Here is a 27,692-nt window from a genome sequence, read left to right as displayed (position 1 = left end):
GGATATCAGTCTCAGTTACCGTGCCTTGAATGCGCTTAAAGATCAAGTCAGCATCCCGATTCACTCTAGATTCATAAGTTACATCGGAAGTGAACCGCCCGCATATGTGAAAGGCGTCGTACGAGCCTCGACGGCTCCACCGTGAAATTTGCGTCGCAAGTAGAATTGGTCGACTGCATGAAAGGAAAGCAAAAGTGATGCTGACAAATTTCAGTCAGGAGTGCAAACACCTTAACAAGGACGTCACAATCGCATACATCGCAGAAATTGTACAAGCCAACAAGATGGTTGTGCTTTCCAATTCTCCTGCATCTGCCTGGACCCCCGCGTTCCCCGCATCAACTTTCGACATCAATCCATGTCTTCCCGTGTGTTAACCGAAACAGCTTCGAGGTTTCTTACAAAGACTGCCTTTCTGGCACCATCGATGATTCGACTAACACCAATTAATCAGCAGCGCATAATAATCGTGGAATGACCTAGACCCTTCTTTCAGAGCCCCTGCTTAGTTTCGAAACGAAAACGAGATGGTGCATGACAAAATCACCCAGCTATCAAAAGCCCGTGAGCGTCTCCCATTGTCTTGCTAAAAAAGAATGATGGAAGTCTGTTTTCTTTCATCCAATACTGTAGCCTAAAAAAGTCACTAAGAAGGACATAAAGGCCTTCGCAATAAGCGGCGACGCACTGGACGAATTCTGCAATGAAATGTATTTTTTTTTTCGATGGATATCAATACCGACTACTGGCGAATCGATGCCGGCAAGCGGGACCGAGAAAAGGCTTCTTTTATTACGCCGGATGGCCTCTTCAAATTGAGAGTCATGCCGTACTGGTTTTGCTCGGCGCCCGCAAAGTTGCTGCGCGTGATGGATACAGTGCTGACAGGCGTGAAGTGGCAGACGTGTATCGTCTATTTAGATACCGTGGTAATGTTTTCTGCGAATTTTCGCGATAACCTGAATGGATTTGAAGTTGTACTACAAGTGATAAAGTCATTCGGACTCGCTCTGAAGCCTTAAAAGGTATGCTTCGTGTACAAATAGCTCTTGTTCCTGGGCCACGCCATGAGGATGTCCGGACTCCGCCCTAGCCCGCAGAAGGCAGCTACCATAGCAAAATTCCAGCAGTGCGCAAGTTTCGTGGCCTTTAAATTACGCCTACTATAAACGCTTTTGCAAGGACTTTCGCCGCACGGCAGAACCACTGACTCATCCCATGAAATCAGACGTCGAGTTCAAGTGGGAAACGCGAGATGTCGAATCATTTGAATAGATTCACATGAAATGAGACGTCGAGTTCAAGTGGGAAACGAAAGATGTCGAATCATTCGAATATATTCCCATAAAATGAGACGTCGAGTTCAAGTGGAAAGCGCGAGATGTCGAATCATTCGAGTAGATTAAACGACGCCTGCAGACACCACCAATACTCGCCCACTTGGACGAAGAGCCCGGCACTGAAATCCACACCGACGCAAGTTGAGTAGGCCTTGACGTAGTCCTACTAAAAGAAAGTATATGTTCCTACGTTTTACGGCTTTCGCTAGCTCGTCACTATCGAAATTGTGGAGCATCAGGCTCCAAACCTGAGCGACATCAGCGTGATTTATTAGTCCGGATGGAAACACTCTGAAGCCGACTGCATGTCTCGCGCCCTCATTGGTCCTCCGCCGCAAGGCAGCTAAGACGATGACACTTTCTGAGGCGCAATAAGTGCAGACGACTTCGCCTAGCAGCAGCGAGCGGACTAGCTGCTAATAAATGTTGCTGAGTACTTGGAACGCAAGGCCGGCTTTGTTCCGAAAGTATTTAGGCGCGCATTGCGTTGCGAAATCGCCTTGCGATTTCCTTTGCGAAACGACGTCTTGGGAAAGAATAACTTCGCAGTTCCTATCAACTCTCTTCTCGTTGTGCCATCGGGCCTGTGGTCAAAGGTTCTGCACACGCTTCATGACGAACCCACCGCTGGACAGCTCGTGTCCTCCGGCATGCTTTCGAGGATACAGAAGTATGACTAGCTGCGCCTCATCGCTGACGCCGCTCATTACATCAGGACGGGCCTACACTGCCAGTTACGCAAGACACTGCCGACGACGTCAGCAGGATTGCCGTAACCAATGGGCCGCTCCTTTTCGACCGTTCCGGCATATTGTCGTTAACTCATTGGGGCCCTATACGATGTCGCACCACGCGTGTTTACTTAGCGGGCTGATGTTTACTGCAATACATCGTGCCAGGAAAGATACATGCTTTACTTCTGGTAATGTTCTGCAATCTTGCTATTGGCTGCATTATTTCACCATTATGCCGAAGTGGTGATTATTTAAATCAGTAAATCTACAAAATAGTTCAACGGCCGAATTCGTCCAGAGGGCAACTAGTACAGAAGTAGGATGCTGAAATTATTACGCCGCGGAAGCTTCTGCCCGCATAATGGCGTGTCTGAAAATCGTGTCGTAGTTGTGACATGTATAGTAGCGGAAATTATATAAAATTATTTAACACGTCGTGATACGTCAAAATGGGGGTCGATTCCGAAAATAGAGCTGTAAAAATATTTGAGTATGAAGCTCTTCCTACTGCACCGACGCGACCAGTTACGCAATAAGGTACGGTACCGCTGCTGTCTCATTCACAACCCGCTCAAGAAGACGTAGTCTTTCACCAGTTTTAGCTCGAGATTGAATTGCCTTGCAACTTTCTTACTACGTTCTTTTTTTTTTCTTTTAGGTTTCGCTTTCGCGTTGTGCTTAGAGCATCGGGGCGATGCCTTTAAAGGGTGAGGGGGGATTCATCGCCACACGTACCTGTTTCCGGTGACCGTTTATCAAGGGTTAAAAAAAGTAATAAAGTTCACGCTCACTGCCAGACGCACATGCTGGCATCAGAAATTGCCCAAATGTTGCGGCGCATTTAATTTTTTATCTATGTTGTCGCCGCACCCTGTATAATCAGATTTCTTGCGCAACGCAGTTGCTGTAAATTATAAAACGCACGCAAGCTTCAGCAATGATGGCTGAATCTTCGGTAGTTATGTATAAATTGCCGATGTGCTTGATCTGGAGATCAGAATTCGACAATTGCCGACTGTGCTCGCCGCAATCGCTGTATTTAGAGTATCACTTGCTCCTCTAGGCACAAGTTCGCCCAGTAAAGAGCCATTTTCGGGACTGACAGTTTCGGCTAGCTTGTTCTTCCTCTTGACTACAACGTCACAAAATATACACTGTGAGCGCAATATGTGACTGTAACTTTAATCTCCCTCAGTTGCACATCCTATAATCACGCGCAAATCTTTCTCGTCTGTATTATCCTTATCAGCGTGCGTGGCGCCGTGTTCGCCGTCGTAGCTCGAGTTCGGTGGGAATAAAACGCTTCCTCTTATGTGTTGGAGGTGCCTTCTGGTTCCCCCAAGTCTCACAATTTCTCCCTGGAGCTTCGCCAATGCGCCGCAAAACACCGCCTGCAATGTCCATTGAAGACAATCTTGGCACGCCGGACGCCGCCATCTCTGTACGGCCTTGTCCTTTAGCAGTGGCCATCAGCAGTTGCCACTGTGACGCCAAAGCGTTCATCAGTCTACGAGCAGATGACGTCGAGGACTGGCTCGAAAACCACGATTGAGTCAGCGACTTCAACAGATGGGACAGATCTCAGAAACTGAGGAACATCCCCGCCTACATGATTTCCGCACTGTGAGCCAGACCATTCTGCACCAGCTCCGTGCACCAGCTCACGCACCAATCCGTCAGATTCTTCGCCGCTACCATTACTAGCGCAGAGGTCGTGAAAAACAAACTCGGAGGGCATATTGAATTCGCTGGAGAATCCAACAATTCGCACATTGAGGACGTCGTTGCAATGCGCAAGCGCGTAAACTCCACCATGTCCTAGAGCGATAGTATAGGGCATATTATTAAACTCATAAATACGATCGTCTTTAACGCCCTTGCTACGCAGAACCACGCCAACAATCAGGACTTCATCACAATTTGCCAGCAATTCGAGGAACTGCCATCCCTTCGCCAACGGCAATAGACCTTCGAACAACTGATCCGTGACATCTGTAGCGATGAGCTCGACGGGTGATGTTCTGTATGTGCTCTCGAAGATACCGTCCCTACTGCGACCGTCTTGCGCGAAATCATTAAAGAGGAGATCGCGTCAGCCTTGCGTCTCAGGGGCTCAGAAGCTTCCGGCGCTCGTCCTGTGCCTACGTATGGCGACGTTGCCACGCTTTCCCCAGTTACCACCATGTATGCGCCTGCACCATCCAGTCACGTATCTTCGGCTTCACTATAACAGCCAGTACGTGCATAGCCATATTACTCCGGTTGGCGTCCTGCCCGCCCCACTTGTTATTACTGCGACTATTGAGGCCACATCTTCCGGTTCTGTCGATGGCGCCAGCAAGATGAGAGGCGCGGCTACGCTCCTCAAAAACGTAGCGACATCTGTACACCCGGAAGCTGCGAGCGGACGTCGAACCACCCTTCGTTGCACCAGTCACCCTCTCCTTCCAAGACTGCTGACTACCATGATCCTGGCGCCGATCAGCTTCTCCTGGTCGTCGCATAGTGTGGCCTCTGCGGCCGGCCTCAAAGCTCTCTGACGGCCACTAGGAAAGTTCTACACTGCAGTTAAGGAAAAACTGCATCGACCGGACAGCCTGCAATTCCACCACAGCGACCGTCGAAACTGTTATTAGGGTTTCTAGAAAGTGCGTATGCAGAAGCTCTCATAGACAAAGGTGCTCGTATATATCAATCAGTCGTGCCGACTTCAGTTCCCGCCTTCGAAAAGTGACCAAGCCATATAGCGACCATCTTTTGCGTGGAACTAACGACGTCACCATTTACTTCATTGCGTAATGCACAGTCCGTGCATCCACAATGACGGTATTGGACATCACCTTGCACTTGCAGTACTCGGTGCGAACTTACACTTGCGAACTCATTTAGGGATGGAACGGCTTGTCTTCTGCACCGCATTTATCTTTTGCGGCCAGTGCCTCATACACCTGACTGCTTCCAGTCATTCTCTTTCCATCGAGATAGCACGCGTTGGCATCGTCAATTTCGCCGATCACGTGATTTGGTCATCCGGAGCAGAAATGATCACTGTTAATTTTGACATTGTGGATGGCGACGTGCTAATTTTACAGTAGCGTCATAACTTGTTTAGAAGGATTGGGATTGCGCCAGGCCTTCTTCGTTTCTCCGTAGGGTCTGCATTCCTTACAGCCATAAACTCCACTCCCGAGCCCGCTCTAAGCCAACTGCGACGTCCACACTGAGCCTGTTGCGACTGTTACTTCTTTGACTGCACTACCAGAGTCAAACTCGCCGTCTCTAATTTAACGCGTCTGTCAGCTACCGTAAGCACACATTAGACACCTGCCACCACCCCCAGATTTGCTTGCCTTGGAGCCACTACTGCCGCAACTCATAATAGACCGTCTGATGGGCCCCGCATTGTTAACTGTTGGCCATATTGCGTGTCTCTTACCGATCGGAAGATTATTGAAAAAAAAATGAATCCAACATGTTTCTATGAAATATATATTCTTCGGGAAGCTTCTGGTGTTCCGCAGTTTTTCTAGTGTCGAAAAAAGACGTTTCATTGCGCTTTGCGTCTACTATCCTTCGCTGAACAAAAATCACGGGCGAAGATGTTCAGTCCTGCGCAACGAATCGCCGACGCACTAGATACTTAGCATAGTGTCGAATACTTCTCCAGTCTTGATGTTCGATCTGGCTACTGGCAGATACCGTTGTCCAAATCCAAGAAGGAAAAAACCGCTTTTGCCACCCCAGAAGGGCATGCCTGTTGGGCCATGCAACGCGTCAATCACATTGGAGCGCATGATATAGGGTCCTGCGTGTTCTGGGATGGAAGACGTGCCTGTGCTATCTAGATGATATTGTAGTATTTTCTTCCGTGTTCTCACAACATCTGCAGCACCTTTGCGAAATGCTCGGTTGTCTTGCACAGACTGCACTACTGCATAATACAAGATATACTTATTCGTCGACAAGACGTCTTCATCAAGAGGCTTGGCCACTAGGCCAGCGAATAAGGGATTCGACTGGACCCTGAGAAGCTTTCCGCAGTCCTCAACTTTCCCTTTCCACTCCGTCAAAAAATACGTGCACAGTTTCCTCGGAAACGCCTCCTAATTTTGATGCGTTATGCAGAACTTCGCGGAACTTGCGAGTTCCTGCTTCATCAACTTCCCGCAGAAGCTGTTCTCTTCGTTTGGCAAAAATACTGCGAAAGTGCTTTGCAGGCTTCCAAAGATGCCGTCACGTCCGTTCCGGTACTCTGCCACTTCGATCGCACCATACCCACCACCCTCCACATCGACGCTAGTTGTCATGACTTCGGAGCCGTTCTCTAGCAAGGTGACCATTGCTTCCGTAAATGAATTACTGGTTACGATAATATTTCAGTAACCTCTGCAGATAAGAATCGCAAAATGACTGAGGAATGCCTCGCCGTTTTTACAGCGGAGCTGTATGTGGCTAGGTTCTCGAAAAAATTGCGTGCGTCTATTGAGCCTTGGGAATTCGGCTCCAATTCCTTCCTGTGGGCGTAGATGAGGGTTCCTGTGATGAGGACCAAGATATGCTTGGTTCAGACTCTGTTGGAGTAGAACAGTAACACATGAGATAAGCACAGATTAGCCATACTCATGCACTGTTTTACAGCGAAGCTGTTTATGGCTAGGTTATGGAAAAAATTGTGTGCGTCTATCGACCCGTGTAGATCGGGAATTTCTGCCCATACGTGGGCCGATACCGAAGACAGTGTAACCGGAAATACTACACTTTAAGCCGCGTCGGGCGTGTGTACGTTTGCACTTTGTCGGCGTTCCAAGCACTTGCGTAACTCCGTTTCTTTCCTTCCGCTCTACCGTGGTGGCGATCCCGTAAGCGTGCTGCCTGCCAAGACCGTGAGGTGGAAATAAATGCGAACCGTCCATGCAGTCTCGATCCCGCAAACTTGGAACGTTTCACCGGAGCAACGACCAGGTTTCAGAGGGAGTCTCTGGGGAGCCAATTTTGTGTGGCCTGTCTTGTGCGTGACCGCTTGTGGTTTTGGAGTGACCTAACAACCATGACTGCACTGTGGGACGTCGACCAACGCACGATCGCCTTGGCTATCGCGAAGCACCGTGTCTGTTCTACGCGCCGGAATTCCTGAGTAAAAGGTGTCGGGCCGCTTTCATGCATCAATACATGTGTATGTATGCCCCCCAGTGCCTCATCATCTTCCGAAGCCCCACATCGTGGAGGGGCGATTAGTCGCGCCTCGCCTTCCATTTATATGCGTACGGCGCATGACGCACGGCAACGGGCAGTTCGCCATTAAGGGGTCCACATACGCAGATTTGTGGCCATCCACCTTCACAGAGTGGAATGCAACTGAAGTTTTTGTGCTGTGTAACATTTCGCCCCTTATCTCCATGGGCACCACTTCACATTAATTATCGAGCACCACGCCTTGTGCTGGCACTCATCGCTCATGAAATTATCGGGAAGCCTTAGTCGTTGAAGGCTTCGCTCACAGGAGCATGACTTGGTGTCACCTAAATGTCTGAAAAGAAGCACCAAGGTACCGATACTCTTTCTGGTTACACTCTTCCCATCCCCGATAGCTCACCGTAGAATTTCAGCGCCAGCGTACACACCGAGTCGTGTTCGCTTTCTTTACTTCTCACAACGCTAGACTGGGTAGGCCCTCAACCCACTTCCGTCCTTGTTTCTGACCAACATAGCGATTCCTACTGCTGGGACGTTCGTCTTCGCCCCCGAACGTCCGACTTCGTCTACAGTCTAAACAATTCAACATTCAGGGCGGGGCTTGTCGCCGTTACATTTACTACATCGATTTCTACAAACGGGTCCCTTGGGAGCCTTTCATGACGATTCCACGGCCCGTCATCTCAGCTATCACAAGAAGTGCACCAGAATCTGAAGTCGCCGTTCCTGGCCTGACCTTGCTTCAGCCGCGGTCATGTATGTCGCCTCTTGCCTGCTTTGCCAACGCCACAAAGGACCCACGTTTGCTCCACTGGGCTCCTGCAACCTCTCCCTTGTCCCACTTGGCCCTTCGAGATCGGTAATATCAACTTCTACGTACCTCTTCCTTTCAACTCCAATGACAATCGTTGGATTGGGATAGCTGCTGTTTATCATCTCACTCGCTATTCGGAGACAACTTCTCTGCAATTAGGCTCCGCTCCTGATTTCTTCCTGCGAAATTTCTTACGCCATGGAGCTCCACGCGTTTTCCTCAGCGACCGCGGCGAGACCTTTTTATATACTATTCTTACGGAAGTTCTGCGCGCGTCAAGCACGTTTTATAAGACAAGGTAACTATAGCTGCCACTAGCAGGAAAATTACACGGAAGAAGGTTTCCATCGCACTCTCTCTGACATGACTGAAATGCACACGTGCTCGGACTACACGAACTATGACGCAATTCTGCCGTTTGTAACTTTCGCGTACAACACTGCCATGCAACGCACCACCGGATTTTCACCTTTTTCCCATGTTTATATATAGCCGCTATCTAAGCTTCGTACTGGATGCCTCTTCCTTCTCATTTCCTGAACCCTCCGTAGCTCCATTTTCGGAGCAGTTCGTTTCTCGCGTTGCTCATTGCCGTTACTTCGCCCGTATTAATACCGTTATCTCCCAGGGAGACCGCAAAGGCTGCTGCGACTCCACTCGCCACACCGTGACTTTCTTCCCTGGATAGCAGGTTCTCATCCAAACACTTGTGCGCACTCCCGGCTTATGCGGAAGATATATAAGTCGTTTTATTGGACTTTACCAAGGTATGATGCAGATATTGCCTGTTAATTTTCCCTTCTCGCCTGTTCGTGGTCCTTCCGACTGCCATTGCTGTGGGGAAGAGAATATCACATGTCAATAGTTTAAAACAATATATTCAGCTCATTTCATAACATTCCCACGTGGACTGGCGGCTGCTTCCGCCTCTAGTGGGCGTTAGTGTGAGCGCCGAATATGTTACCGTTACATTCATCGTTATCCCATGTTTTCCTGGAACGTTGCAGTCGACCAGTTCACGCGATACACGAAAACTGCAGCTCTACCAGCCTTCACAGCAACTGATGTTGCGTTCTTCCTCTTGCGACAATTCATTCTCCGCGGCGGCGTGCATCACGAAATTCTGCGTCACAGAGGACGTATGTTCTTTTCCCATGTCTTCAACGCACTCCTCTCTGAATACGACATCGTACATCGATGCGTACTGAGGGTGGCGTACCGAGTGTACGCCACCCTCTCAAGCTGCCCGCACGCGGAATAATGCCGCAAGCTCGCCCCTCCTTCACGACCAGCTACCAACGACAGAAAAAATCCCGACGGCACGAGGACTGCCCACCTTGCCATGTTCTGCTAGTTTCTCTTGTGTGGCTTTAGATTCCAGCTGTTCCAGCTGGCCTTTCATCTAAACTTCTGTCAAATACCACGTGCAGCGCCTCACACACACACTCTCTTATGCACACACACGTACACACACACAGACATAACGATCAGCGGGCTTGCTTGATCATAATTAGCCTGTGTTACAGCTACTGGCCATTGGTGGCCTTTGTCTTGAACGGCACCGCTGTCTTGCGGCGGCCGGCTGAATTTTACATCTCGGTATGTTCTATTCCCATCAGCCGGCATGACCCATTGCTGCCTTGAGCTGCGTTTGTCTTCTTTCGGCACCCATTATTTTTTTACTCTTGTAGACAACCGCGTTCTTGCTGTAAGTGTTCGATGGACTCCATTTCTATTCCTGATCAACTAGAATGTCTCCTACAGCTGTTTTCCCTATGATCATTTTATAAGCGCTCGCAATAACATTGTGTTCTACCCGGTTCAATATTTTGTTACTTATTATACCTTCTCGTGCTATGCTACATTCCCATTGCATTGGTGCGTATGCTGCAACTCTAAATGACCTCTGTTATGGTCTCCACATGTTACCTGGCTTCTTTGACTAAACATATTTCCTTTGCATGTCAACTGGAGTAACTTTTTAACGTCCGCTTCCTAACGCTTAGTAATTCATTGGCTAGCGGACCATTAATTTTTGTTGCAGTGTTGATCTTTTCAACTGCTTTTTCCTTTTATGTCATCACAACATTTTCATTTTTCGTTTTCTAGGGGATTTACTGCCTCGCAAAAGAACAGCAACCATTAAGCAAAGGTAAGCTTTTTAGGCCTTAGATTACTAAGGCTTTATTATTTATTAAGACCAAGCAACGCAGAGGTTTCTTACTTGAGGCTGTAGCTAATTCTGTTAAAACTATAAACATTTGCTAGTTGTAAGTGTGGCGCTGAAAATTTGTACGCGTACACAGCATGTACGCGTAAAGCATGTAATACTGTAATGTGTAATAGTCTAACAAAGTCAAATTTTCGACAAAAGCTCGTCTGGCGGGCAAACATGCTTGTGCCTAAAGACCATGCACTCGCGAAGAATGAAATAAATATAATGAACATGACGTTTCGGTCCCCGTCTTCATGATCACAGTGATGATATGAGCATGGGCGCGCGACTATTTATGGCTTAGGTGGCGCCATACACCTTGGGAATATTACTCCGCGTCCTGTTTATCGTGCGTCAAGTTGGCCTAATATATAGCGATTCTAAAAGCAAACGGGTAGACAGGTGTTTCTCTGTTGCGATTATGGCTACCGAGTCCCAGTCACTGCTGTGTTTGGTTAGCTCGCGATGTTCGACCAGGGCGTTCGCGGCTATGTGGCCCTTGGTGACGTCATTCATGTGTTGCTTCAACCACCGTTTAGGCGGAATTTAAACCTGCTTTGAAATGTTGCTCAGAGTAGCTTTGTTAAACACGGATCCTATCATCGTACGAATAATAACGTCAATTATGCTCCCTCAAGATAAGCTTGCGCAGCTTGGGGGGCCTTGTTGGAACGTGCGCACTTGTACTCTTCGCTGCACTGTCCGAGTGCAGAAACAGCACGTTGATGTAGCGCCTGTTGTCTTTTGTTGTCTGTTGTTGATCTAGCGCCTGTTGTCGCGCACAGGATGGATGAGCACATGTGGAATGAACGAATGAATGAATATTACTTTCATCTTGAATACAATTTCAGGAAAGGTGCAGGAGCAAAAGGCGCACAGCGCCTGGCAGTGGCCCCTGTACGCGTAAAATACGCGTGTATTATACATTATTTAGTGGCAATTCATTGGTGGTGAGCGAACACACATACCGTTACATATTTTCACACATTGCACATGAGTTTAAGCAGAAAATTATAACAACAGAAATTGACAAATTATTGCGTTACAGTTGGTTGAATAATACATACGGTGAAAGAATAAATGTTCCCCCTTTCCCCTTCTTCCCCTTTCTTCTCCCTGTCCACTAGCAGTAGAACAATTTTCGTTTAACACAACTTCATGCGCTAACTACACAGCACTAGTAGCTTCAATTGTACCACAGATGATGTTGGCTTTGCAGTTCTGGGCTCAAATAATGAATGATGATGTTCACAGGAAAAACAAAAATCAACTTTTGATGCTAACTCATTTTTTTTTTTTTTGCATTGCAAGTGAGAAATTGCGGCGCATATGTTAGGATTTTCTTGTGTTTTGTAGTACATCTTGCAGCTTTCTTATGCAATTCTGTTTCTGCCTTTTCCTGTAGGAAAGCACGAGGACGTTTTGCAGGCCACCAAGAGGTAGCAAAAGAAGATCCATTGTTGGTTACATCACTGTAACATAGGGCGCTATAACGTAAAACCATTCCAAACTTTTCTATTCCAATTTCGGAATCAGCCTTCCGCGATTTGTCTAAAACTTTTTGGACCACCCCCCTTTCGCCTGTCTGTCACGTGACGTCACGAAAACCGCGATAGCTCCCCATCTGATATAACGTGCACACACGGATTGTGCATGATTGTGCATGAACAAATAAAAAATAGTTATTTCTGAATCGACGCCTCTTCGCCATTAGCCCTCGGCCATTGGTCAAAAGTTTTCAGGCTGCGCCCACTTCACCTGCCTCTCACGCGACATCACAAAACCGCAAAAACTCACCGCGTCAAAGTTACGTGTACGCGATAAAAATGCATTAATATGCCGAACAAAACTGAATTTTCTTCTGAATAGCCGCAGGCTGCCCCATTCCGAAAGGAATAAAAGATGGCTGCCGCCGATCGCTCAGGCACTGGCTACTCGCACCTGTCGAAGAGCGTGGGTTTATTTGCGTGTAATAAAACTTTCTACGCGGCCGTGTAACATTTTCGAGCACTTTCGGCCCGTTTACGACCTGGTTCTGCCAACTCTCCTTTGCTGAGGATCCGTTCTAGCGTCATTCTTATGCTTCCTTTGCATGCCGCCGCGACTGTCGACGAGCCACCGCAAGCTAAGTAAGGGAAAGCGGACCAATCGCAGACGCCGGCATCACCCTCTTCATCCGGTTATAGATTTTCAGTGCAGTAGCTCGGCCCTGTCGAATCCCTCTCCACTTGAGCGTGCTTCTCGCCTCTTGTGAGCCAATAAGATAATACAAGCCGCTCAGTGTAGGCAATGTTATTCGTTTTTCAAGAAAACAAAAGTGACCTCCTATGAACGAGGAAAGCGCTTTATTGGTCTGTTCAGAGAACCCGGCGGGTGACCGCCCGATGCTTGCGTCGGCGGTTACGCAAATTGGGCGTCAGGAGACTGGAATAAAAACACATTGGAATAGTTTTACGTTATAGGGCCAAATGTTCTCGCTTCCGTCAAGCCAGAATAATCTCCACGGATAGTTATTTTCCTTCAGAATACTGTATAAAAACTCTACCGAGACCAATACTACTATTGCTCAATAAAATCCGTTTTTAATAAGTCTGTGGGCAGGAGAAATTGGTCCTATATGGGCTACTTCTGCTCTCTTTGGTAAACAGTACTTATAAGCACTGGAAACAAACAAATGAGGAAAGAAGACCTTGTGGCCTAGTTTCTTTGCGGAATTAGTGAGCTAACACGTAATGGGGCAACATATATTTCATTCTACATCAGCGATATTACTAAAGGTGCAGGGACAATATCTCTATTTACATTTTATGTTGTTTCTCTTTGTTCATATCTGAGTGTGTCCAAGCAGCAATAAGTAAATAGGTGATTACTATCACCATGGTATCTTATGTGCTGCGGTTGTGCGCAAACTTAAAACTGAGTATCTCAAAACAGACATATAAACATGAAGCGTACACATGACGTGATTTCGTGACATCGGCATAAAGGTCACTCTAGGTGGCAGTGGGAAGGTTTTTTCTCACGTGCACAAATTTCTAAAATAGCGATAGAATCACGAATTTTGGAGACGGCTATAAAACGCACCTGAAAAATAATATAAGTGCAGCAAGGCACGTTTTAATTGTAGGAATACCGCGTTCAAGGAATACCGAATAAATGAAGCAAACCCAGAAGCTGTGTCGGAGCCTGCTCATTTCTTTTTCCTTCTCGGCGTAGACGTCAACGTGATATAAAAAGATAAAGTAGTGAATCGCTTTAAGATAGTGTGCAGGAAACTTCCTTACTAGCATAAAAAGGTAGTTTTTGTCGCACAAGCTTTGAAATTGTTATTATGTCTTACAGCCAGTTCATTTGTCGTTCTGTTTTCTTTTACCTGAAACCGCTTTCAGTTCGGTTAGCACCGGGAGCCCCTTGCCAATACCGTATGCAATAAGAACGTGTAGTGATACCACCGCTTTTATCATTGCACGCGTAAAGACCGCCGCGACGGACTTTGGTATCGTTGCGTAGAAGAAGAAACAGTCATTACTTTATCATGCATGGGGTGCTTGCACAGATGGCACCCTTGTTGCGTCAAGCATGGCGCAATGGCAGCTAAATTTAGCCTCTCGCTCGGCTTTCCGAGATAAATACCTCATAGGAACATTTGTCCATCAAAGCGGAACGGGTTGTCACTGGGAAAACTCACTCAGCCAAAGTAAGGGATAATAAACGAGCTCTAATCTCATGATCATTAGCCGTTAATGCTTACAAGTGAGCAATTTGTTGCAGAAATTAGGCGGTTCCTGGGCTGGGAAACCCTGGCGTTTTACACCTAGAGTCGAGTAATGGCGGGAAGCGCTTTGGACGGCAGGACAGAGGGATGCCAACCTTTGCCCACCTCTATTTAGCACAGTCGAATGTGGGCCGTCTTCAGAGGAACCGCTGGTGGAGGAGGCACTTATATGGGCTTGCGACACTACACTAGATGCAACCTAAGCTAGGCATGTAAAATTTGTAAAGCTTGAATAAGTGATAGCTGTGTGTTTGGGCACGCAACTCTTTTTTACCCCTGTAGCCATTTTTACAACCTCCCCAGCACGCACAACACGCTTCACGCGTCTCACTGTGGCTGCGTCTGGTTACACAATTTTTAAAAATATCGTGACTTCCGTGTTTCTTAGGACCTTTTCTTGCTGCAAATGGCTCTGCATTTTGCAGAAAGTTCACGGTTGCTTTTAGTGCTTCTGTTACATGATAAAAAATACTTTTTTTGGCGAATCTCCCTGTACCTAACAGACCCCAATTTCGCAGCTGCCAATATCTTGCAGAAAATTACATTTGCACTTATACGAGCACTGCATGTTCACGTCCAAGTGTCACCAGTGGCCACCCCTCTGTTGCATGTAATTAAGCAATACGTAATGCCATAAGGCGTGCGCACATAATGTTACATAATAAGTATTTTTAAATTTCAGGGCTTCCTTAATAAAAATCGCTTAATACTTACCTGTTTATACTTCATATATTATTGTTACTATGATTATTTATACAGATTCATCAATTCAATTATATATAATATTATTTATTATTCGAGGTGTCTCAAGAGGAATGTAGTCCAGTCTTGCAAGTCGCGATCCTGCGGGGATTTTCTTACTCATGTCTTTAGTCAACCTGCGGTGTTTTCTCCGCACCTCTGTTCTCGGACAGCTGAGTATGTGCCTATTCCTGGCCGAGAGAGAGAGACAGAAGAACGTTAATGAAAGAAAGGTGGAGAAGTCGGACTGAGTAATGTGGCACTAGCCTACTAGACGACACTGGGGAAGTGGTTTTGAGGAACGACAGCGATAGGGTAGGAAGGTGAAGGCTGTATGGCGAAGGTGATGATTATAGCTGCTCCACGGCCCAGTGTTTCTGCGTAATCCGCACGTGCGTCCTTCACGGCACATCCACCATGGTGTAGAGTGATCCAGGTTCATGTGGAACACCGCCAGGAGAACATCTATGGCTTGCATGGTTTGCACAGCGCTTCTCTCCACAGGCGTATTTGACCGAGATGGCAGTTGCCACAGGGCGTCAATCATTTGCCGCAGGATCGCTTCGCTTACCTATTTCGACGGGGAGGCAGGACCACTCGTTCGTCTCGTTGATGTTCTTGAGCTCCGAGCTCACATTGGTGAGCTTAGTCATGTATTTGTGTCCGGGCTTCTGTTCACTTCATGGGTTGCCTCTCATTCGACGTTGTCTTGACCACTTTTTGCTCGACAAGCGCAACTAAAGCCAGGGGGCTCTTGTTCTCTTGAATTTCCTGACGACGCAAACGCTTCCTGCGCTTAGGCACTGATGCTGCCGGAACTTTCTGTGTCAAAGTGCTGGCACTCATGTGTTGTAGTGCTGCGATTTCCTTTTTATATTCGCTCAACACTTGGAGTTTGCCTCATGGGAGCCATCGCTATTCAAGCGTTTGGTTGGGTCAATCCTTCACAAAGGCGGGTCATGGTTGCGCAGCGCAGGCGTGCCGCCTTGCCATTGCAAACGGCGCTAACGTGCCCCAACTTTAAACACTTGCGGCACTGTAGCGGTCGGTGTATGTATGTGCAGACCGAATGCCTCACGTAGGCCACCTTGGCGTGAGCAGGTAGGGCATATCTCTCGTAAAGCAGCCTAATGTTTCTTGAGTGGCCAAAGCGATGAAAATATTTATTATTGCGATAGCAATTATATGCACACTCGAGCGCATTTCTGCCGTCGGCGTCGCCGTGAGGCTTCGTATAAAGTCCAAAGGCGATAAAATCGTCGCCGTGCGTCGTGTGCTGTATGTGCGAGTGAAAGTGTGCGAGGCTGAGCTGGCCAAAACGACTCGATCTCTCCTGCGCTAGCAAGGAAGGCGGGGCGGAAGTGTACACAGGGGAGAGGTGAGGGGCGGAGGAGCGTTCTTCTCCGGCGGCTTCCGCTTACGGCGAGGCCGTGCAGGGGCCGTATCTTAAAAGCGATCTGAGACGTGGCCAAAGTGCACGCCCGCGTGGTCATCTTCAAAGCAATCTGCGATGTTTCCAGAATGCGCGTAGTGCCGGTAGCTTCGTATGCGCTGTGATTTCAACTTTTCGTTCACGTTGGAGCGAGAGATGCACGAAGCTCAATTCGCTCGTTGCTGCTGCCGCGATTCCGCACTGCAGCGTTATCACAGGGAGTTTCCGCGGTCATCGAGCGAGGTGTCTTCATACTTCCCTGTGCGCGCGTGACACCGTGCTTGTTAATTTAGTTAGCCAGCAAATGTTTACAAGTTTATACGGCTGACAAAACTACTATCCCTACTTTGTATAGATATGCACGGATTTGCTACCGCAACCGATGCTGGGCTTTTCGGGCGAAACTGTGACTTTCTTTCTTGGTTTGAGAAGGCAACTGGTTTTCCAACTTTTTGTCGCTAATTTCAATAGCGACGCCAGAGGTGACCCTCACTGTAGTCCAGATTACTATGCATAAGAAAAGAGCGAACTTCTAGATGCCCATGAATGCGCACGGCTTTCAATTTTTCTCGGATGGTTGGCATGGTCACCTTCATAATTACATTGTTCTTCCTGCTATTGGCCCCGACTTCATTGACGTGGTATAATCCCGGCCACTTCTTAAAGGCAGGCAAGGGGGTACTGCTGTGCTTAATATTCAAATTACTCGCGGTGTCAAGAAGCACGTAGTGAATCCTGTAAGTCGAGATCCGGCGGGTGCTTGTTGACTCCCGTCTTTGATCAACCTGCGGCGTTTTCTATTCGATCACTTGCCTTTCACGATGGTGAATTTGCTGTCGCAGTTCATGGTAGACCTACCTGTAAGAGACACAATAGGACAGAGATACTTCCAGGACGACGACCGGAGCTAGACAGAACAGCACACGAGAGGAATGGCGAAAAGTCGCTCGACGCCTGAGGTGGCTCACCCTCCGCCATCACCTCGGATGACTATTTTGTCCGAAAATATTCAAATATCCAAAACTGCGAATCAGTTTGGTTGGAATTCGATCCTAGCTTTCTCAACACCGATAATAGAAACTTCACCATTGGTTGCGCTTACCGTTCACCTTCTCCTTCAGTTCCATATCTTTTTCTTTCTCTCGAAAAAAATATTGACAAAGTTATCTATGGAGATGTCATAAATATGGGTGATATGAACACATATTTAATCGTGTCATCTCCGAGCTCTGTCAATAATTCATCTTGCTTTGGGGATTTTGGTTGCGAATGTCTTATTAATGTTCCTACTCGCTTACATTTTGGAGGTTCTATTACTCTAATCGATCATGCATAGTTCAATCATTTGAATCCACCTGATGCAGGTGTACTTGAAACCGGCATTACTGACTATCTTTCCGTCTTTCTGCGCACTACATCTGCACATTATACCCATTCCAACTCTTACACCAAACTTGATTTCAATAAAAAGCTACTCTCAGAAGCTGCATCTCATATTGACGGGTCTTTCGCTCTTGACATCGACGATTCGCAGTCAACCTTCTCGCGATGTTTAACAAAGTTCTTATCAAACTATCACTCCTACTCTAAGATACGCAAATGCAAAAAGAAAGTTGCATCACCCCAATATCCATAGGCCACCGATAGTTCGCTAAACTCCTTGCGCACGCGAAAAAACCTTAACAAAAAGAAAGACAACCATTCCATATATTCCTATGTGCGCGGTACAAGAAATTCTGGAACACACTTTTTCGCGGCATAAAAAAAGCTAAAACGAAATATTATGAAGAAGAAAATACTTAAATACGGTTCTGACGTGAAGAAAAAGACAAATAGTAAACTCATTCTTGCATAGGAAGCAAGGAGCTGATAGCATAGCGAAGATATCCCGCGGTAGTAAAACTGATTTAGAACCACCTATGATTGCGGATGCTTTAAGCGATTTTTTTCTAATATCTACACTCAAGCTGAACAAAACTTATATGCACCAAAGCGGTTTCCACAATCATTTTATATGTGTCCAACCACTCCTGATGAGGTAGTATCAGTAATTAACAATTTAAAATTATTAGTGCTTGATAGGACAACATTTATCCTGGTCATAGTAAATTAATTTCTAAATCAATATAATTTGTACTGTCTGAAATTATTAACCTCATGTTTAGAACAGGGACCCTGAGAGCTCGAACGTGATAGGGTTACACTATTTTTTAAGGAAGGCGGTCGCTCATTACTATCTAAGTATAGACCAATCTGTGTTTTACCGTTCTTCAGCAAGATCATCGGTAATATAATCGAAAATGGTTGATAAAATGCTGAAACAAATTTAATATCCTTTCACCTGACGAGTTTAGATTTCGATCCGGTTACTCTGCTGACTATATCGTGTACCTAACCGTATTTATGGTCGCATGCGTACGGAAGACTCCGGAACCATGATGTTAGAATCATTGAGAAATACTATGTTGTGTCACATCTTGCGATCAAGAAAACCCGGATATCTCGAATAATTCAAGCATGTTACCAGGCGTTAGAGATAATGAAATGGGCTTAGACTGACTCTACTGACATACCTTATGCTGACTTTCTAGTTAGAAGCCCCCTCCCCACCCCCACTCCCCCCCCAAAAAAAATGTCTCGCGAAAGAAAGCGAGAAAAATGATGAGAAGATTTGCAGTATGAGGCAAAGAATAAGGAAAAGAAAACGTAGCGACAGCAGTTGCAAAGTTCACATACAGATTATCATCACGTCAAAAACGGTCGCAGTTTGCGTCCATTTATTTCTTCTACACTTGCACCTATATTCGTTTCCACGTGTTTCCGGTTGGGCTGCCGTAGATTACGAGCTAGTATTTGCAACTGCTAAATTGCAAGTATTGCAAGTGCGGCGGCAAAAGGGCCGTCAATAGCTTTCCCGCGCGAAATGTACAAATAATGTGTATAGTTGTTCGCAGATGCATTGGCTGTAGCTTAAGGGAGGCATCGTGCAAACGCTTTCCAAGCATAGGGCAAGGTCGCTTCCAAGGTCGCCTATTGCACGCGTGGCTCAAAACCACATTGTTCTGGCGGCCTGTCTCGCCACGCTGAGGATTTGCCCTCTGAGCGAAAGTCTCCGCCAAAGCACTTTCCTCGCACCGGACATCTCAGCCTTCGGTGGCGCATCAGTATCAGTTCCGTCTCGTACGGAAAGGCTTCTCCGATGCCTGAGGCAGGCAGGCGCGACCGTAAGCTGCTTGGTGTACCTCCGTCCATACGCGACTCGTGAATTCCCGGTAAGCGCCGAAAGTTGCTTTGTCTCATTTTCTTTTTTTTTTCCAGACTACTTTTAAGTGCTGTTCAAATTCGCCGAAAATATATCGCGTCTCTAACCACGTTCATGGCCGGATGCGTACGGGTCAGTCCGAAACCACGATGTTAGAACCACTCAGAAATGGGGTGTTGTGTCACGTCTTGCGATCACCAAAACCCGTATATCGCGGATAATTCAAGCATGTTTCCGCGCACGTAAGATCCTTTGGGCCGCAATTCTCAAACGTAAGATGGCCTGACAGCCCACAGGGTTATCAGAGTGAGCTAACTTGGATGCTCGGTCGCCACAGTCGGAAAGTCGAAGACGAAGAAGTGGCTCTTGTGTGGAACCCTGTTTTCTATTGCTTTCATTTTGTGAGTATTTTTGCGTGTTTTCGGGAGGCGCCCCTCCCGAGACATTCGGCGATGGAAGCGGAGTCAGCTAGACGTCCGGAGGAGACCGACGTCACAGCGTCAAGCGCTCCGAGGAAGCGCAATCACCTGATGAGCGACACAGGCAGTGAGGACACCTTGCTGTACTACTCTGCTTCAGAAGAAGATCTGTCGGATGACGGCGACTACTTGACAGTTAGCAGGGAAAAAGAAAAGAGGAGAATCGTAACGGCTTCCTCACCTTCAACAAGAACGGCGGCAGCTGCAAAGGCCAATGACACGGCTCATACCATCCTCTTTTTGCCCGACACGCCGACCGACATCTGAATCGGCTAAACAGGCAAGCCATATCTGTCACACTGGAGGCTTTGGTTCCAAATGAGTTTACGGATATGAGAATTAACACCCGTAAGAACATTCTCGCGGTTGATGTCAAGAACAGAGCAGCATTGGATATCTTGAGTACAGTGAGATTGCTGGGCAAGATAAATGTTCGCACCATATTACCACAGGACAGCAATACTGTATCAGGTGGCATTTATGATGTCAATGAGTCAATCGACGACAATGATCTGCCTATTTTGGTCAAACCCGCCACAGCAGATGTAACTATTATTGAAATGCGTCGCCTAGGAGATTCACGCTGTGTGGGGATAATTTTCAAGGGAGGTATCGTGCCATCCCACATGAAAGTTGGATTTTTTCGTCATCCAGTGCGACCGTTCGTTCCAAGACCACTTGAACGCCGTAATTGTTTGAAGATCAGGCATGTCAGCGGCACATGCAAAAATTCGACCGTGTGCGCTAGATGTTCGGAGCAGTACAGCGCTGATGCTTGCCGTGCGACTCACTTCAAGTGTGTCAATTGCTCTGGTTCCCATGAGGCATCGTTGTAAAACTGCCCGAGACACAAGACAGAGCGGAAAGTCCTAAAACAAATGGTGAGAGACAACTCAACTCACAGAGAAGCCGCCGCCAAAGTGCGACGGCGTCGTGTCCGCCGTCACCGCAGACGATCCTAGTCTACTAAAAATACTGATACCGTCTCAAGACAGACGCTACTTCCTGAGGCTAGTGCTCCCAAGGCGCTCACCCACACTAACAACACCGTGTCTGGTGGCGCAGTGAATACCTCTACTGCAAACGACTGGCCTGCACTTCCGACATAAAGTCCTCCAGCCCAACAAAGATTGACGGTGGACTACCGACACGCCGATGGGGGCAGAGATCACGCACGAGGTCAAGACAAGCAAGTAATCGCCATAAAAAAATCTCTAATGAAAGTCATTCGCGTGTTGATAAATAACATGCAGACTCCATCAGCTCGAGGTGCACTACAAGTGCTGGACGGCCTGGATCCGGTTCTTGCGAGCCTCGAGTAGCAAGCACAATGGCTCTACCGCGTCAGCCGTTCTTCAGACAAGTCAAGGAAGCATCTATTATACAATGGAATGCCCGTGGCCTGAAATCCCGCGTTGATTTTCGCCATTACGTTTTCAACAATCGATTCCCCATTGTTGTCTGTGAACCGAAGCTACAGATACCCGTCCGGATTTAAGGCTATGAATCTCATATGTCATCGACTTTAATGACATTAGAAGTGATCATCTACACACGGTGTGAACGGATTTACGTTATTCATCCAGTGCGGCCATATGAGAGTAATCGGCATGTGTGTTTGACCGTGAAAAAACAAAAACTTGCGTTTACTTTAGTGGGCGCTTACCTTTCTCCATCAAGTCGCTTCGATAGGCAGAGACTGAGGGACGTTATAGATGCGACACCTGGTCCATGGATTGTTGTTGGGGTCTTCAACGCGCATCATTCACTTTGGGGAAGCAACAAGATAAGTTCCAAAGGAAGAAACCTCGTATCCATTGCTTGCGACCGTGAACTTTCTTGTCTAAATGATGGCGGTCCCACGTTTCTGCGCGGCCGGACGTACAGTAGTTGTTTAGACTTAGCTTTTGTTTCGCGATGCCTCACTCGCTGCGTCCATTGGTTCGTAGATATAGAAACCCATAGAAGCGACCACATTTCTACCTACCTGAAGATAAGAGGACTCACCAAATCCGTTCCATTAAATTTTCAACAACAATAGATTGGCCCATGTTTAAATCACTTATGGAAGACGCATGCCACGAAGGCATTTGGTCGACACTAGGATTTGAGATCGCCAAGCCTATGCAGGATGCTATGCGTTCATTTCAGCCATTAGAGAAATGCAGATTTCGATTCGGGAATACAGAGCATCCGTGCAATCCGTTGGCTAGCGGAGCGACGGTACAGGCGAATTAATCGTTCTACTACCTCAGAGAGGCTAGACGCATTGAAAAAACAATTCAGCGTCGCCTTGCTGTACTGCAAAATCAACGCTAGGAATTGTTTTGTGAGTCTCTCGACCCGCGTAAACGTCTGTCTGTTGTCTGGAGAACAATCCGTGGACTTCGAACAGCTCCTCAACAGCGCCGTCCATTTAAATCTCTAGCCCACCATAAAGAACGCCGGGAAGTCGATGTAGCCGAATATTACTGCGCAACGATCGCGGGTCCGGCGCTCACGTATTCACCTTTCCACCTATTCCCATTGTGCCCCCTTGCTCCAGACATCCTCGTATGGACGCTCGTTTCTCCATCGAAGAACTGGACGCCGCACTTGCTGGGTGCAGGCGAACTTCGTCACCACGACATGATGGCATGACATACCCTGCGCTTGCAAGCCTTGGTCAAGAGACCAGAGATGCCCTTCTTGGCCTATACAACGCATCATGGTGTGACGGCCTGGTCCCTACAACGTGGAAATCCAGTCGGCTTGTTCCCCTCCTCAAGGCTGGTAAATCCTCGTTGAAATTGTCATCTTACTGTCCAATAGCGCTGGCCAGCTGTGTCGGCAAGGTAATGGAGAGAATGATCCTTACGCGGTTAGAATGGTACTTATAATTTTACAACGTCTATCCAGAGGTAATGGCTGGTTTTCGACGCGGCCGCCTGTCAATAGATAGCCTTATCAACCTTGTGACATAAGTACAACACCAGAAACACCTGAAACGAATGACTTCGGCCCTATTCCTTGATGTTAAGGGCGCGTACGACAATCTAGACCATCATGCAATTCTGGCCGCCTTAGAAGCTGTAGGCATTGGTGGCCACACCTTTCGCTGGATAGGCAACTATTTGAATGGCAGATCTTTTTTGATTTTGACTGAAGACGAACCAATGCCGCCTAGCTATACCAGTCGTGGTGTACCGCAAGGTGGAGTACTCAGCCCTACCCTTTTCAACCTGGTGCTCGTTGGTCTCGCTGATTCGTTACCGCAAACCGTTCAGCTCTGCGTATATGCAGACGACATTTGCATATGGGCTTCAGGCGTGACACGTGTACAAGTCCGCGCAAGACTTCAGAAAGCCTCAACGGCTGTGTCAACATACCTAAGAAGATAAGTCCTGCAGCTTTCCGCTGAGAAATGTGCACTCGTTGCTTTTACTCGCAAAGCGATGGCCCCGTATGCTTTGCGGATTAATGAGCAAATTATACGATATAGACGAACGCACCGATTTCTTGGCGTCATCACTGATAGAGACTTGTCTTGGAGCCCTCACATCTCGTACACGACAGAGCGTTCGGCCGCCATTGTGGACCTTCTAGCGTTTCTCGGCGGGAAGTCCTGGGGCACAACAGTACCGTTAATGTTGCAACTATATAAAGCACTGTTTTTGGGCTTCCTGCGGTACAGCTTACCTGTACTAGGAAACACTTGCACTACGAATATCCGCAAGCTCCAGAGCGTGCAAGCCCAAGCACTCAGGACTTGTATCGGTCTCCCCAAAACTACGTCATCGATTGCGACAGTGGCCACAGCCAGACACGCTGCTTTGACAGTCTACATTGATACAGATGTCCTGAGAGCACACATCCGACACCTGACTCGGATTCCCTCCCACCGTGTTGCTTGCTTGCGAGCAAAAAGGCCACTTTCAACTTTTCCCAAAACTATTGTAAGACATCAGTCCTACTTGCCATCAGAATTTACACCCGCTACACGATTATCAGATCCGTTGTGGTGTCTGCACCAGCCGCAAGTGCGACTGAGAATTCCAGGAATCAGAAAGAAAGCTAGAGCGCCATTGCGTTCTTTGAAAGAAGCAACCTTGGAGCACATTCACAATGTGCACAGATTCCGGCAACATGTATGCACAGATGGTTCATTAAAACTGAACAGCTCTGCTGCTGCAGTCATCATCCCGGCAAAATCTGAGGAAATCAAATTAAGAACTTCATGTGTGATCACGTCGACGGGTGCAGAACTCGCGGCGCTTCGTGCTGCACTTGATTTCGTTAAAGAGAAGCCACCGTAACAATGGACAGTCTTTAGTGACTCCAGGCAGACCTGCACTGCATACGAAGCCCAATGTGCCACGAACCCAATGAACAACTGGCCTCAGAAACTCGGCACATATATCATCAAAGCCATGACAAGGGACACAACATAATCTTTCACTGGCTTCCAGGACATTGTAACATCAGCGGGAATGACCACACCGACGAAGCCGCACGATCTGCGCATGAAAGTGGTCAACGAGTCTTCATCCCGCTTTCGCGAACAGACGCTGCGGCTGGGCGGCGATTGATGTCCCGTGACTGTACTTTGCCCCTGTGGGACTGAAATGTTTTCACCATGTGTCGGTTGCGTTCGTGGTCTCCGGACATACGGATGCACCTCCCGCCCGGGTTACCAGGACGTGAAGAGACCATGCTCTACCATCTCTATCTAGGCGTTGCCTTTACGAACTCATATGCGAACTCATATGCATAAGTTCCTGCAGTCTACGGAGCTTCACGACAGACTCTAAGAATGGTGCCCCTACCGCTCTGTAGTGTACGCGCTTTGTTCGTGCTTGCCTCTCTTCCTTTCTATCTCCATCTTCCACTCTGTTTCTCTTTTTATCCCCCTTAACCCTTCCCCCCTGCGCAGGGTAGCCAACCAGAACTACCTCTGGTTAACCTCCCTGTCTTTCTCTGCATTATCTTATCTCTCTCGCTCTCTCTCTCGCGCGCGCGCGTTTTTGTTTATTTGCGTTTTTTAAGGTGGTAAACACGAATTCACCTCCCCGAATACACTATATCTCCAGGCCTCGAGTGGCGCCTGCCACCGAAAAAAATGCCGAGAACAAGTGGGGCTATACTAATCCAGGTCCAACCAAATTAGGAAGACCCACTAATCTTCAGCAAGACACTCCCTCACCAGAACGATAATTGGCCTCCCTGGTGCATTATTCGGCCACTCCCTCCCAAATGACTCATTCAATTACTCTATGGCCCTCAGTACCCAGCAGCTGCGGAGCACCTTACCAAGGCGGCGGTCAAACCTGTAACGCAGCAGAAGGTGCTAAGAATCTCTGCACTCGGACAGGCCGCCAATGGAAACTGACCCTTGCAGCATTTATTACCCGAACCCTCTCTAGTGAAGCTAGCCTGGCAGGACTCTTTGAGGAAATATCAGGCATTGCTTGGGATATCGTTGGCATTAGTGAGGTTAGAGGAACTGGTGAGGCTTATACAGTGCTGACAAGTGACCACGTCCTCTGCTTTAGAGGACTACCAGATAAGAAACCGTTTGGGGTAAATTCCTAATCTATACGAACATAGCGGGCAACATTGACGAATTCTACAGCAATAATGAGAGGGTAGCAGTAGTCGTATTAAAGCTGAATAGGAGGTATAAAATAAAAGTAAAAACTTACGCTCCAACCTGCAGTCACGATGATGAAGAAATAGAACAGTTTTATGAAGATGTTGAATTAGTGATGAGAAAAGTGAAAACTCAATATACCGTAGTCATGGGCGACTTCACTGCAGAAGTGGAGAAAGGGCAGGCTGGTGAACAAGCAAATGGCAACTACGGCGTGGATTCTAGGTACATTCGAGGAGGGATGTTGGTAGAATTAGCGGAAAGGAATAAGCTTTGAATAATGAACACGTTCTTCAGGAAGCGTTGGAACAAAAAGTTGACCTGGAAAAGCCCTGGTGGTGAAACAAGAAGTAAAATTGAGTCTGATGATGGTCATGCTGATGCTTACGTTAGCCTATGCTTGTGGCTGTCTTTCTTTCTTGATTATACTTATGTGATAAAATTATTGTGTGCTCTACAAGTTCATCGTCCGCTTAATTATTAGTTTGCGTTGCAAGAAATGGCCGACCGCTTTTATTGAATGGGTATCTTATTGCTATTGGGGGGTTACAGAGTCAGCAGTCTTTCAACTGCTCTGTACAGATAGTATTTCCGGCGCATTTCTCTTTTCCTGTAGCTTCTCTATCCTAAATAGTACTTTATTTCTGCTTTAACTTGTTTCAAAATTCTATGGTGACTTCGTATATTCTCAACAATGTTGTTGCTCGAGGTTTTTTAACCGTCACCAACAGGAATGACTGATCAATGATAATTTAAAGTACAACCGCTTATTTTCTGACTTCAAGATTTGTAGAGATGTGAAAACATTGTGTGATAATAATTTCTTGAAAATGGTCCGGGCGTAACTTCCAGAAAGGTAAGCATTGTCATGATGATCATTATTAATAAATAATTAAGGTGAGATATATCATGTCCATTTCGAGATCACAACTGCTCCTGGCGATGTTCAGTAACACTTTCTCTTAACTGACCCCATCATATTGTCTCAAATTTTAATTGCAATGTACTCTTTCCCATAGACACCTGGATTGAGACTTCCTAATCCAAATGAGGTTTATTAGTAATGGTCTAACGTTTGCAAGCTACCTGTAAATGTTCCAGCGGACCGTGCATTCAAGCTTAACGGAATTTGAAAAGACAAGAAAAAATTGTGAACCCGCCAGTGATCCTGATCTTGGAAACCACAGAGGGATTAGCACATGTATAAGAACGCTATTTTCGTTTGTATTTCCGAATAACTATCAGCATTCGTGGCGCAGTAGCCAACATTATAGAAGTGAAGTATAGGAGCAAGAAGCAAATGCTTCGGTTCTCTCCACCAGATACCCCGGCGCAATTTTTTCTAAACCATTTAGAAAAGAATCTGCGCCGCCTGTAGGGTGGTGACGATACGACGGAGTGTCAGTATGAGGAAACAAAACATCTGGCACCGGTGGGCCACCAGTAAGCACAACATGCATGAGCACACCAGTCCCGCCTCGGCAGACTACCTAGGTGCAGGAACGCTCCGAGCCTAGTGTAGCATAATGGCATTCCATACATGCTGTCGCAGTTTTCCTGTGCTTCAATCTGAGAATGCGGGGGCGAGAACAACTGCTGGCGCAAACAGCGCAGCGCTTGGGAGCTAGGTGCGTAGATAGCCGGAAAACTTTTTGTCATGGAGGTTTATGTACAGAAAAAAAGCTGCATCAGAAGTATAGGCTTGCATGGGGATCTATAACATAAAACTATTCTAGTATGGTTTTTTTTTTATTCCAATCTGCTAACGTCAAGTTTACGTAACCGTCAACACAAGCATTGGGCCGTGACTGACAGCGTTACATAAACAGCCTCTAGGGAATTTTGCTCTTCCCGGAATGACAAAAAAGTCCAATCATCCATCGCCGGCTCTGAAGCAACTTACGCTCGTATTACTGCACCAGACGTATCATGAACAGATACATATATACACCCATGGTTCGACCTCACCTACCAGCTCAACTGCCGCATTCGTTGTTCCATCTAAGCAGGTTACGGTTACATTCAAATTATCACACGTGATTACATCTACGTCGGCAGAGCTTGCAGCTCTTCATGCC

The 27,692-nt window shown here is 47.1% G+C and overlaps 1 protein-coding gene across 2 annotated transcripts in view; it reads left to right on the top strand.

Moving 5' to 3' along the window:
- Positions 1–13,482, top strand: part of LOC142564882 (uncharacterized) — a 44,460-nt gene extending 30,978 nt beyond the window's left edge. For both annotated transcript variants that reach the window (XM_075676072.1, XM_075676073.1), the window contains exons 4-5: positions 10,191–10,233; positions 11,702–13,482. In XM_075676072.1, the coding sequence (XP_075532187.1) occupies positions 10,191–10,227 (37 nt within the window). In that variant the 3' untranslated portion in view covers positions 10,228–10,233; positions 11,702–13,482. The remainder of the gene's footprint in view (positions 1–10,190; positions 10,234–11,701) is intronic.
- The last annotated feature ends 14,210 nt before the right edge of the window (positions 13,483–27,692 follow it).

Source organism: Dermacentor variabilis, chromosome 11, assembly GCF_050947875.1.
Source record: "Dermacentor variabilis isolate Ectoservices chromosome 11, ASM5094787v1, whole genome shotgun sequence".
Lineage (NCBI taxonomy): Eukaryota > Metazoa > Arthropoda > Arachnida > Ixodida > Ixodidae > Dermacentor > Dermacentor variabilis.
This window is presented reverse-complemented; position numbering and strand designations above follow the sequence as displayed.